Raw genomic sequence first — 13,959 nt, forward strand, 5'->3', positions numbered from 1 at the left:
TCCTCCTCCTCCTCCTCCTCCTCCTCCACCTCCACCTCCACCTCCACCTCCTCCGCATTTTATGCCCTTGCAACGGGACCTTTCTTGCCGAAATCGCCTCAAACTAGTGGAGGGTGGAAAGGTTTATCGCGTTGACTCATTGGAGAAATTGATTTCACTTGGTCGCTCGGAGTAAACAAACAAGGGTGTCGCGAAAAAACGTGCGCGGACTGCTCCGAAGCCAATTAAGCCACTGTCGACCCCCCCACCCACCCCCCCCTCCCATCCCCGTGTGTGTGTGTCTGTGTCTGTGTCTGTGTGTGTGTGTGTGTGTCTCACTCTGTGTGTCTGCGTGTGTGTCTCTGTGTGTCTCTGTGTATGCGTGTGTATGTGTGCGCGTGCGTGCGTGCGTGTGAGAGAGACGGAGAGATCGGGTCGGTAAGGTGGGATGGGGGTCGACACTAACTTGCACAGCTGAGTCCATAATCAATAGAGGGGGGGGGTCGATACGCGGCAGACACATCCGCGCTCTTAATTAAGACAATTACATCTTTGCAGCGCCGGGGCCCGTTAAGGCGGACGGGCGCCGGGCGCAGGTGCATCACAGCCAGTCACCTCTAATGGACCCGCTAAGACGAGCGGCGCGCGGGGAAGGTTAGGCGGCCAAGGACACGTACACACCGGGCGCAGCCGTCACTCCAGGTAGCGCCGTGCACAGCCCTGCCTTCTGTTAACCCCGCCGTATAGCATTAGCATGGCGGTAGCTTGCCGTATAGCGGTAGGATTCTCTATAGCGTTAGCATGCCGTGAAGCGGTAGGATCCCGTATAGCGGTAGCCTGACGTATAGCGTTAGCATGGCGTATAGCGTTAGCATGCCGTATAGCGTTAGCATGATGTATAGCGTTAGCATTCCGTATACCGTCAGCATGTTGTTTAGCGTTAGCATGCCGTTAACCGTTAGCATGCCGTACAGTGTTAGCATGATGTATAGCGTTAGCATGCCATACAGCTTTAGCATGCTGTATAGCATTAGCATGCCGTATAGCGTTAGCATGCCATGTAGCGGTAGCATGGAGCTCTGGCCCGGTTAGCTATGTTCACCGGGTGACCACAGATTTGCAGAAATCAAAAGTCTGCAGATGACGTCGAGATTAATGTCATTGTTGTGGTTTGCTTAGCTCAGGAGGTAGATCAACTTGTAACCGGAAGGTTGCTTGTTCGATTGTCGAGGTGTCCCTGAGCAAGGCACATCACCCTAACCGGTGGTTAGGGTGATGTGCGTGACAAAAGCACATTCAGATGCATGTGTGTGTAAGGACACCCAAAACACACAAGTAGAGGAGGTAGATCAACTTGTAACCGGAAGGTTGCTTGTTCGATTGTCGAGGTGTCCCTGAGCAAGGCACATCACCCTAACCGCTTCTCACGAGTTGGCTGTGGCCTTGCATCGTGGACTCGGCCGTGAATGGTGTGTGAATGTGTGTTTGAACTGTCGGAAGTCGCTTTGGATAAAAGCCTTGTCTTAATGCCAGAAAAACAAGCTCCTGTACAGAATGGATATGGAGCCGATGAATTAAAAGTCTCAGGGGGCCCCTGGTAATACCTTCAAAGAGATACGGAATTTCTTTGTCTTGCTAGCAATGTTTCAACATTTAATCCTCTTCTAGTCTCTATTTAGGTGCTGGGATCAGTATTAAAAGATTTTGCTTTTGGACAATTTTTTGATTATAGTCGCACTCTGCGACTAGACGGCTCGGCCAATGCGTGTGTAGCCGGTACGAGGCGGTTCCCTCACCGCGAGGACCTTCCTGGCGTCGTACATGTTGTCCACGTAGACGTTGTAGTGGGGCAGTTGGGGGCAGAACTGCTCGAAGCCGCGGCCAAGGTAGCCATTCTCCACATGCACCAGCAGAGACCTGCAAGAGGGGGGTGGGGGGGGGGGATCAGAACTAAAATCAGGGCCCAGAAGTAAGTAAGTAACATTTATTTATAAGGCACATTTAAACACAGTTTTCACTGGCCAATGTACCGTACATGGTGCAAAAAGGCATAGCAAAGGACAGACCCCTTTATATACCTACAGTGTATACACACACGAGAACCAGTGAACCATTGAGAGTGAGAGTGTACCAAGTTAAAACCACCCTGAAGAAGTAGGGACGTCTGTCTGTCTGGCATTGGCAGTCAGCCATCCTCATCAACGTCAAGCCCTGATGATCGTCAGTTCCTCTAACAGGGGACTGCAGAATAGCGGATAAAGAACAACACCTGGGTGTCCCTCGACTTTTTGCGTGTTTATTTCAAACTTCTCTTTTCCAACCCCCCCGACTCCCCCCCCCCCCCCCCCCCCCTACCTCTTCTGCCCACCGCAACCACCAGCCCCGGTGAGCATTTAGCCCCGAGTCAAAACAACACACAGGACTTTGAGTTAGTGCCGACCCAGAATGCATTGCGGCCCCCGTGCATTCAATAAATAAAAACAAAAAGGAGGAAACCGAAGTCGGTACGAGTACTGAAGCATCGCGGCCGCCGAACACGGCTGAGGATGAACAAAGTTCAGAAGGGACGTCGACATCCCCCCCCCCCCCCCCCAACTTAGCGCTGGTTAAGCGTGTCGTAGACGGCGCCGCTACTTCACCTGCGCACGCAGCAGCGCTCGTTCCACGGGCCCCATCCTCCGAGTGGGTGACATATTTACGGTGTGGGGGGGGGGGGACCATACGACGGGCCCTGCCTGGGGGGGCACCGGGGGGTCGGGCTTTGTAGCGGGGGGGAAACGCCACACGCGCAGCGAACAAGAAAACAGCTCCATCAAGGCGGGAGGCAAAGCGCAGACGCTCAGGCTGTCAGCCGCATTACAGAGACACGCACGCAAATGGTTGGGGGTGTTGACACTTGTGAAGGAGCTTGTTATCCAAACTTGGGAGTAAGTACCCCCCACACACACCCACACCCACACACACATGCACACACACACACACACACACACGCACGCACGTGCGCGAACATACACGCTCGCACACGCACGCTCGCTCGCTCTCCCAGCCAAATCCTCCTCTCTAATGATGTTCCCAGAGACGTTGCGTGGCGCAGGAAGAGGCAGCACTTTGCCGTTGAAGTTGATTTAAATAGATTTTAATGAAGTTGCGCGAAAGGTAGCCTCTGTTCATAATCAGCCCGTACCGGAGCGGTGGAGAGAGTTCTAACGAGGGCAAAGGGCGGGAAAAACAGCATTTCCGTTTTTTTTTTTTTCTTTGCCCGTTTGTTTTGCGATTTTTCCTTCCCCCTCTCTCTCTCTCTCTCTCTCTCTCTCCCTCCCTCTCTCCCTCTCTCGCTCTCTCTCCCTCTCTTTCCCTCCCTCACTCTCCCTCCCTCACCCTCCCCTCATCGCTTAACAGCCAGAGGCTATTATGATAAATATGAAATTATGAATCACATTATTATTTTTTTTTCCAGGTCTCCACAGCAATTAAATTGTCTGGCCATCAGTTGAAGATAGCATTAGCATTCCGCTTACGCGGCGCTAATCCACATTAATTCGGAGCAGCTGCGACATCTGGGCGGAATACCGCCCTGGTCCAGCCGATGGTGGGTGAATGGCGTCGCTTCGTTTGAGGACGGCCAAGAAAAATTATAGTCCAGAAAAAATGGAAAACGAGATAAATAAGAATACACCAAGTAAATAAAATAATGAGAGAGAAACAGGAGAGCCTCAAACGTTACTGCCACGGTGAAACCAATTAGATGTAAAAAAAAAAAAGGCACCCACGCACGCACGCACGCACGCACACGCACACACACACACACACACACACACACACACACACACACCTATGTACGTGACAAAAGCACATTTAGATGCATGTGTGTGTAAGGACACCCAAAACACACACGTACACACGCCCAGCCAATCCAGGGCACACGAGTCACAGTTGTTGTTGCTTGCATTCGCCATTATGTCTTTGCTCCCTCTTTTTTTGCGGTTAAAAAGAGGTCATTATTGAGATTATGGGATCTATTCCTGGACCACATTCATATCCCCATTAAGAGAAACCTTCCTCTCTCTCACTCTCTCTCCTCCTCCGGGATTTTCAACTTTCAATTTCTTTTTTTTAAATGTTGTGCTACTTAATGATAGGAGAGGGTGGGTTGGGGGGGGGGGAAGTGACAGCTCTTTCAAGTTGGTAGTCCCAGTTTGTTATGTAGCAGTCAGGGATAATTGGGTTGCTCTTTCCATTTCCTGCTCTCCGGTCCCCAACAGTAACAAGCGAGATCAGTGGGAGAGCATTATCATCTTACTCAAATATATAGATAAATATTCGTTTTCTGTGTAGCTTTGCGATGTTTTTAATAAAAAGGGGATTTCATTGAAACCCCCCCCCCCCCCACCAACATATTAAATAGTACAGCCGAGATGTCAATGGTGTACACCCCCCCTCCCAACGTTCGTCTACAGAAACGAACAAACAAGTAGTATTTGTATCAAAGAGCCATTAGCTTGTGGATTAGTCACAAACAAGCTCCTTGCAAAATCTAGACTGGTTTTGAAGCATCTGTGTGTCTTTATGTGTGTGTCTTTGTGTCTGCGTGTGTCATTATGTGTGTGTGTGTGTGTGTGTGTGTGTGTGTGTGTGTGTGTGTGTGTGTGTGTGTGTGTGTGTGTGTGTGTGTGTGTGTGTGTGTGTCTTTATGTGTGTGTCTTTATGTGTGGGTGTGTGTGTCTTTATGTCTGTGTGTGTGTGCGTGTGTGTCTTTCAGTATAAAGGTTGAAAAGCTTGGTTGTGCAATGAAAATAAGGTTTTGTAAAGGACATTTAAGACAAGGCAAGAGACTAGATTAACTTTGATCCCACCGATCGAATAGTGTGTGTTTTAGCAAGAACCTCGGATGTGTCACAATGATGTCACATTATACGTTTCATACATTTAACACAACGCTATATTGTACATGTCATGATGCCTACAATCAATACTCGCTACTTGTACTACATTACCAACGTGTGAACTCAAGAACTCAAAATAAAATCATGCAGAAACCTTAATAAAAACCCACCAGAACGCAGGCAGGAGATAATAAAAATCGATCTTTTATACATGACAATTCCCCTCGGTATCAATCAATATGAATTACCCTTAAAAAAAAACAAAAAAATCCCTCCCAAAAAAAGTGAGGAGCAAAGTGACAGACTTTAAACCGAGAGGAACAAGGGAAGAGTGACGAGAGAGTGGCGAGGGGGGAGAAAGAGAGAGAGTGTGTTGGGGGGGTGGTTGCGGCGGCGGGTACGTTGGGTGGTTCTGCAATCAATCATAGAGCAGGGCCAAGTCAGTCTCCCTGCTAACGTCTCTCCATGGACCGCTTTCCTAAATAGAGCGCTTGCCATTATGTTTCCACCATTGATTCAATAAGGGTCGGCATAATGAAGATGTATGGCAGCCGGTGAGCTCTTTATCCAATAGATCACACTGGGTAATTCATACCTCCGTCTTCATTGTGCCGCTCTCCACGCGAGAGAGACACACAGAGAGAGAGGAGAGGGGGGGAGAGAGGGAGAGGGGAGAGAGGGAGAGGGGAGAGAGAGGGAGAGGGGCGAGAGAGGGGGGAGGAGAGACACACACAGAGAGGGGATAGACAGAGGAGGAGAGGAGGGGAGAGAGAGAGAGACACACACACACACACACACACACACACACACACACACACACACACACACACACACACACAGGGAAGGAGAGAGACAGAGAGAGAGAGGGGTGGAGAGGCAGGGCGAACGAGAGAGCGAGAGAAAGAGAACGAGAGCCCGCGAGAACCAGGGGAAGAGAGGGAGAACAGGGGAGAGAGAGAACAGGGGAGAAAGAGAATAGGTGGGAGGGAGAGAGAACAGGGGGGAGAGAAAACAGGGGGGAGAGCGAGAACAGGGGAGAAAGAGAGAGAGAAAGAGAGAGAGACTAAGCCCGCCACTCCGGATAGGACGATGCGAGACCCCAAGGGATGGCGCATGATCCATTATTTAGTTTCCCCGGGATGAAAATTGCCACACATCCTTGCACTGGCGCGCGATTGTTTAACATGCAGAATATTTTAATATTAAACCCGTGCCACCGCCACTTCTGCCTGTGTCGGGGAGACGACTGGAGCAGGAAGAGAGAGGGAGAGAGAGGAGTGTGAGGAAATTACACAGCCGTCGGTACAGCGCAGAGAAGGGATAAATAACACAAATTGTAAAACCACTGCTTCGCATCCCAGTCGATGATGAAGAGGGATAATTGTGCACAGATGTGAGTGAGTTAAGCGCGATTCCCCCCCCCCCCCCCCCACATGACTTGACTTTGGGGAATTTAACAAATGCGATTGTAAAAACTTACCTTAAACTTCACCGGGCGGGGACTTCTAAACATGACAGAGTGCGCAGAGGTGAGTTTAATTGGCGAGGAGTTAGCACGCACGTAAGCAGGACTAGGGAGGCTTGCCAGCGCTTTGGAGCCATGTGGCGTCGGTTTGAATCTCCACACCGAGGCATCACTTCATCAGACACACTTTTGCTCGCCATGATATTGAGCTATTTATTATTGCAATCAAATCAGAGAGGATTTCACATGATACACTCCCACTTAAGGTGTGCAAATGCCATTTGATCGAGTTATGTGGTAATGGAACGCGTCAGTTTGAAACTAACACATTTGAAAAAAGTTTCTCATGACCTCCCCGGGAACAATTTGAAAACTTTATTTTAATAAGCTATTATTTTCAGTATAATCTGTATACATATTTGCAGTCCAATATTCACTGCCTTTCCTTGTTTCCCATTAAAACACAATCCGCCCTATATCTGACCCGGCAGGCTTCTCCAAAATGTTGAAGTACTCTCAGGGCAATTTCTTCTCATCATAATATATTTACAGTAAACGACCTCAAAAAAACACAACAAGCGTTGATTTTTACGTCGAAACAACGCCAAAAGAGGATAATATTGACCTTATCACCCGATGCTGGCTCAAACGCCAGGGAAACCCCTCCAAGCCGTGAGGGTTATGAAAAACGCAAAAACTCTAGCATTTTTTATTTCTTCGCCTCTCGTTCGATAACCGAGTACATCGCCGTTTGCGAACCATCACACATCATTCTCGGCCGTCCTTTCCCAGGCTAACGTTTCGGACAGCGCTACGGTGCTACTGTGCGCTAGGCTCACGCTAGCTTTGCTGTAGCTTCACCCTGGTCTGGATCGATGAGTGAGTCTAAACCCGAAGCGAGAAAACTTTATTACGTGCACACACACAGACACACACACACACACACACACAATCTCCAACCCTCCTCTGGTCCTTATTTAGAGTTGTGCGTTAGAAGCCGATACAATCCCCTCCTTGCAGGGCTGCTTGCTTCTCGGGCGGAGGTCAAGGATTCATCAATTAATAATAGACGACTCCAAAACGCCTAGCTTACGCCGCGGCCTGCGTGTAACGCGCCCACGCCAAACTTCAAGGCACTGCGCGGTGAGCGCCACGCCACTGATTGATCGGGACGATTAAATATAGATACTGTCCTCAAAAATTAACACAGGCCCACACACCCGACCGCCGCCGCATCTGCCTACACACAAAACACGGAAAAACCTTGGTTGGTGTGTGTGTGTGTGTGTGTGTGTGTGTGTTTGTGTGTTTCTCCCCCCCCCCCCCCCCCAAGTTACGCAACCTGAAGGCAAGTACAATTGACGTACAACAACTTGTCAATAGAGGTGGGAGGGACGGGGGGGAAATCAACAACAGACAAAAACCTGCCGCGCATCGATCGCAGCAAACGGTAGAGATAAGGATTTTCTCGCAGTAGGCTCAGGAGTTGATTTTGCCTACATTTGAAGGCGAGAGACCAATTACCAAACCACCTCCTCCCTCCTCCAACCGCCCCCTCCCTCCCACCCTCCCTCCCTACCTTCCGGTAAAAAAGCCCCCCCCACCTCCACCACCACCACCACCACCACCACCACCACCCTCTTCAGAGTCTAGATATCCTTTTAATTATTTAGACGATACTTACTGGTTTACTGAATGGATGGCTTTAATTGAACTGAAGACGGACTCCACCACGCTCGGCCTCAGGGTCTCCTTGGCCTTCAGAATCTCCACAAAGTACTGGCGGGAACGGCAGCGGGAGGAGGAGGAAGAGGAGGAGGAGGGGGAGGAGGAGGAGGAGGAGGAGCGGGGAGGAAGAAAGCCAGACTTAAACGGAAGCTTTTTCGACGTTTTGTATGGAAAAGAGGAATCTGTTGATACAACACCACCCCCACCGCCAACACCACCAACACCACCACCACCACCACCACCACCACCCATCTCCTGCCCCACAGACACAGACGCACACAAACAAACAAGCAAGCGCACACTCTCCCTTCTCCACCCCGGGTCATCATCTGCAGAAGATCACTTTTAAGACAGGAGGGGTGTGAGGTGTAGGGGGGGGGGTTTATAACAACCATATGGAGGAGTGCTTGCACAACACTCCCCCCCCTACCCTCCTCATTCCTCGCTCTAACCCCCTCTCCAGACATCAAGAGCGAAACACAACTTAACCCGAGTGCCAGAAGCTAAGACGATGTATGTGCGACGCCGCGCGCTAACAAAGAGCCATTAAAGGATTGCATTTGATTTTATTGTTTATTCCTGTCCTCGTCTTCGGGGCCTGCAGCCGGCCTCCGAACGCTGGGAGCCGTCGCACACAAGGTGCGTCGAACGCCCGGGAATGGGCGGCGATGATGAGGATGAGGATGATGAGGAAGATGAGGATGCGGCACATACAACTACAACACGCCACAGACCATTGGGGGGGGGGGGGGGGAGAGGGTGGACAGCTGTGTCGGTCTCAGGCCATTTGAAGCGGAAATGGGATTAGCTAATTAAAAGGCGCGTTAAGGCCTGGGAAGGCATCTAATTGGTGCGTCGTTACGAGTCATTATTCGTAAATGAGGTGCTGTGTCTGAGGAGAGAAAGGGAGATTATTTGGCGCGGGGGGGGGGGGGGGTGATGGTAACAGGGGGGTTAGGCTATAGCTCTCATTGTTACCTTGAGCCCGCCTCAGCCTGTTTTGGGACCTAATGAGTACTCTGCCTCTTTGCCTCTGCTGCACGGAGTTCAGCAGATGCACATATTTATTGGGTAACCTTGGGCCAGCGAATAGGTAATTGCGGCATGACTTTTTTTTGTGTGTGTGTCTTTTTTTTTTCAACCCAGAAGCAGACAGTGCCTGCTTTACCTCCTCCATTCACTTCGTGCTATTTAATTGCATCTTTTCTGCCCTTTTTTTTCATTCCTCCTCCCACCGTAGGAATCAAATTACTTGTGTACGGGCCCTACTTGAAGAGCAGAAAAGCCAGAGTCAAGTAGCCAATGCAAATTATTTTAGGTTAGTTGTTTTTTCGCACACACACACACACACACACACACACACACACACACACACACACACACACACACACACACACACACACACACACACACACACACACACACACACACACACACACACACACACACACACTCTCTCTCTCTCTTAAGGCTGTTATAATGAATCCACAGCCATGTGTGTGGCCTTTAGCGGGCTGGGCAAAACAAGCCCCTGGAAACAAGAGTTGGAATATTCGAGTACCATTAGGTGATGTTGAACAATATGTTGGCCATCGTCATTTGTTTGGGGGGGGAGGGAAACAGAGACTAAAGTAAGGTACGGTGATAAAGAGGTATTTTTGAATAGGAATTTGATATTCGGATGAAATTTCTGCTATCTTTCTGGTTCTGGCTTATCAAAAATATTACCGCCCATGTTAATTTGATATATTGAACATAACGCTGCGTCAATAACAAGAGATTTTTAAGGATGAGGATTTCGCCTTGAACATTGGGGATCGAACCCCGAACCTTTTGGTTCGGGTGTCCAACCGTCCGTCCCCTGGACTCGCCTTCTCCGGCCCACCGTTGATCCGTCATCTGTTAATAGACCCCACACATACACCCACCCACACATACACGCACTCAGCCATACACCCACCCAGAGATACACACACAGCCACACACATATACACCCACACATACACCAACCCACCTATACACACACCAAACCACACACACCCATACACTCACCCACCCACACATACACACCCACCTATACATGCATACTAGGGCTGGGCGATTAATCGAATTTCGGTCTAGATTTTGATTTTAGCGTCAAACGATCACAAAATTAACATAATCCAGTTTTCGATTATGTAAAGTTTTCATATCTGTGTACATCGATTTAGATTTGAACATTTTCTTTTGGACCATTTTGTGCATGTTTTTAAGGCGAGATTTCAAAGTTGTCAGTCCCAAAGTGTTTTTGAGAGAGACACGCCGAATAAATACCTCATGTTTTCAAACTCAAAAAAATAATCGTTTGAAAAATCGTGATTTCAATATTGACCAAAATAATCGTGATTATGATTTTTCTCCATAACCGAGCAGCCCTAACGCATACATCCACCCACACATATACAGCCACACCACACCCTCCGAGGCATCCACACAGCACCCATGAAGCAACGTACGGTGTTGACCAGCTCCAGCTGCTGGCAGTAGCGCTGCTCGGTGAGCACCAGCTCACGGGCCACGCGGCTCCTCTTGCGGGCCCAGCGGTCCCTCTGCTCCTGGATCACGCTGGCCCCCGAGGGGTCGCTCACCCCCGGGCTGAAGCTCATGGGGGCTGTGGGGGGGGGGCGAGGGGGGCGACGACGACCGCGGAGGGATGGGGAGGAGTCCGAGGCTGGGATGGAGACGGTGGAGGAGAAAAACAGAAACACGATTACAGTTACATTGAGCAGACGCTTTTATCCAAACTTACAAGTCATCAACATTTGTCATAAGAAAGAGAACTAATACATCACTGTCACTAATACGGTACAGTAAGGATGTTCATAGAGACAAGTGTTAAGCGCTGACAATCACAAGGTTAACCCATTCCCTGTACACAACAAAGAAAGCCAGGATAAGATGCGACACAATGTTGAGTACTATCTTAAAGTGCAAAGACGTAACACATACAATAAGTGTGTACATTAAGTGCCAGGACGTACATCACAAATTCAGTGTGTACATTAATGCGCCAGGACGTACAACAGCCAATAAGTGTGTAAGAGGGGTCTGGGGGGGTACGGGGTGAAGCTAGGCAGAGTCTGGACTCTAGGGGACCTCTGAGCTCTTACTGTGTTGTCATTTAGCGTTGCTCTTCATCCAAAGCAAATTACAGTGGATCCAGATGGATTGGGGAGCAGGATGGAGTCGTTGGGCTCACGGGAGTTTGGGGTGGTGGCCGCGTGCGGACATCAGGGAACCGAACCCGGAGCATTTAGGCTAGGGGCCGAACGTCCGAGACACTACACTATGAGAGTGTTATAAAGTGCTATTTTCATTATTCGGGGTAGGATAGTCAACCCTACCCCGATGAATGAAAATAACAAATGATACACTTATAACACAATGCCAACTGATTATGTCGCGGTGAATTAATGGTCACCCTCGTTTACACACACACACACACACACACACGATATATAAACCAAACATGTAATTACCAATCCCCTGCCCCCTGCCGTGAACAATGGTTTGTGATCCCTACCAAACAGGATAGGTCGGTCCACAATGGCTCTTCCGCCAAACAGAGGAAGAGACCAACATGCTGAGGGCGGGGGTCTGACTCAAGAATGTAGTGAGCAGAAGGTCTCCAGGCACATTCCACCACTAATGTGATAATATCAAACTTAGGCATACCTACCTACGCATATTATAACTTAGTTACAACAGCCCTTTTTGGAGGGCCACACCTTCCAAGGGTTGGAACAGATTAGAACCTCAAATCATGCATTATACATGTATTGTATGTTTCATACATACATGAACACCCATGTTTTAGTCATAGGATCACTGTGTTCTCCACCTCTTACACTCAAAAGTACCTAACGTTTATGTTTCTTCCCTCACATTTTGAAAGGTATTTAATAAGCGTAGGAATACTGGAGCTGCTCTCATTCAAACTATTAAAGACTCGCAGGGTTTGAGTGATCACAGATCCCGATCACTAATCCGTCCAAAAAACTTCAAATGTCATCAATGAAAAGAACAACACACACGGACTTCCTGAGAGACTGCATAAAGTTAGCCACTTCTTCTTCCTCGATGAATCACTGAGTCTGACGACAACTTGACGAGTGTCTCCTGCTCCATCCTCCAGGATGGACCAGCAGATAGTGGCGTGGACCCAACAGATGCCGCTTGGCAGTCATGCAGTTCAGCACGAGAGACAGCGGCGCGCTGGTCGGCTGCACCGCGCGCCACGCCGGCTGAGTGACAGCTCGACGCTTGGCTTCTCATCCACACACGCACACGCACGTACGTACGCAAATATGCACACACACACACACACACACACACACACACACACACACACACACACACACACACACACACACACACACACACACACACACACACACACACACACACACACACACACACACGCGCGCGCGCAAATATGCACGCACTCACACACCCGCACTGACGCACACGCGCACGATAAAGTGTAGATTTGAATCAAACGTAAAAAGTAATAGTATTCACTCGTCACCATCTGTGTCCGTTGTTTTGTGGGATGTCAAGTTGTTTGTATGTTTGATTTCATCTTTATAAAACATAACTTTCTTTAGAGGAATTCAAAAAGGCCACCGATTCTTGCCGTTTTCAATAGATTTAAACATCTAAACATAGTCTAAACAGCTCCAATATCGACGATAAGCTGATTCAAAGAAACGAGCTACTGATTCGTCAACATTACTTTTCTTGACATTGTTTTGTTTCTTAAAAAAAACGTTAAAAAACTCACCTTAGTTCAACGTCTGTTTTTCAAAACCTTCGGCAGGGCGCTCTTTTCGTTTGACTGCGTATTTCCGGGTCGACGTGCATCGCGATTGGTTCCTGTATAACACGCGTCATCAGAACGTAAAAAGGCCCACCCTCTACTCTGCGTTGCCACGACGTTGTGTGCGTGTGTGCGTGTGTGCGTGTGTGTGTGTGTGCGTGTGTGCGTGCGAGTGTGTGTGTGTGCGTGCGTGTGTCAGGTGGGTAAGAAACATAAACGTTTGGTACTTTTCAGTGTAAGAGCTAGAGAACACACACTGATCCTATGAATATAACATACGTGTTCATGTGCGTGTGTGTGCGTTCGTGCGTCCATATGTGCGTGTGCGTGCGTTCCTGCGTTTGTGCTTACGTGCGTTTGTGTGCGTGTGTGTTATTTTACCAGTGCATGTTCAGGAATCAGACCAACTCTTGAAACCATATATAGCCCAACTAATTTGCCAAGGCCCTGCTTTTCAAAATGCGGGCTTACTGTTGGGAACTAATTCACTTGGTAATTTCTCTTGAAAGTAAAACCCACCTCAGCATTTTCGAGGTTTACATCTTGGTGGGGACATTAAAAAACCACAGCCCAGACACCCGAACAGTAGATAACGCGACAATCCCCGTGACAAATAATAACTTGCAAGCTAAACAGATTTATTCCTGAACTTCTAAAGATATCTGCATCTCTCCACTTCTGCTTCTGCTGTAGCTGTGCGTTTGTTGACGCTGTCGCCGGTGTAGAAGTGAGAATACTGACCCCTAGTGTCAGCAGAGGTGTTTACCTGCATTACACCGCTAAACACGCCATACAAACTTAGCCTTTCACTTGTTTTTCATTAATTTGAATACATAAGTACGACACTGTTAAAACCACTTAGTTTGGTTCTGTCTGTTTCTCTGTCTGTCTTACCAACATTAATTTAACATGCCTTGAAGACACACACACGCGCTCACACACACACACACACACACACACACACACACACACACACACACACACACACACACACACACACACACACACACACACACACACACACACACACACACACACACCAAGCG

General features: G+C 48.8%; 1 protein-coding gene across 1 annotated transcript in view; it reads right to left on the reverse strand.

Moving 5' to 3' along the window:
• arhgef39 (Rho guanine nucleotide exchange factor (GEF) 39) overlaps window positions 1–12,948 on the reverse strand; it is a 44,167-nt gene extending 31,219 nt beyond the window's left edge. Inside the window, exons 1-4 of the mRNA XM_056589608.1 lie at window positions 12,878–12,948; window positions 10,551–10,765; window positions 8,012–8,106; window positions 1,776–1,896 (exon numbers count right to left, since the gene is read on the reverse strand). Of these exons, the coding sequence (XP_056445583.1) occupies window positions 1,776–1,896; window positions 8,012–8,106; window positions 10,551–10,700 (366 nt within the window). The 5' untranslated portion in view covers window positions 10,701–10,765; window positions 12,878–12,948. The remainder of the gene's footprint in view (window positions 1–1,775; window positions 1,897–8,011; window positions 8,107–10,550; window positions 10,766–12,877) is intronic.
• Window positions 12,949–13,959: the final 1,011 nt, after the last annotated feature.

The sequence above is a fragment of the Gadus chalcogrammus genome, chromosome 4 (assembly GCF_026213295.1).
Source record: "Gadus chalcogrammus isolate NIFS_2021 chromosome 4, NIFS_Gcha_1.0, whole genome shotgun sequence".
NCBI lineage: Eukaryota > Metazoa > Chordata > Actinopteri > Gadiformes > Gadidae > Gadus > Gadus chalcogrammus.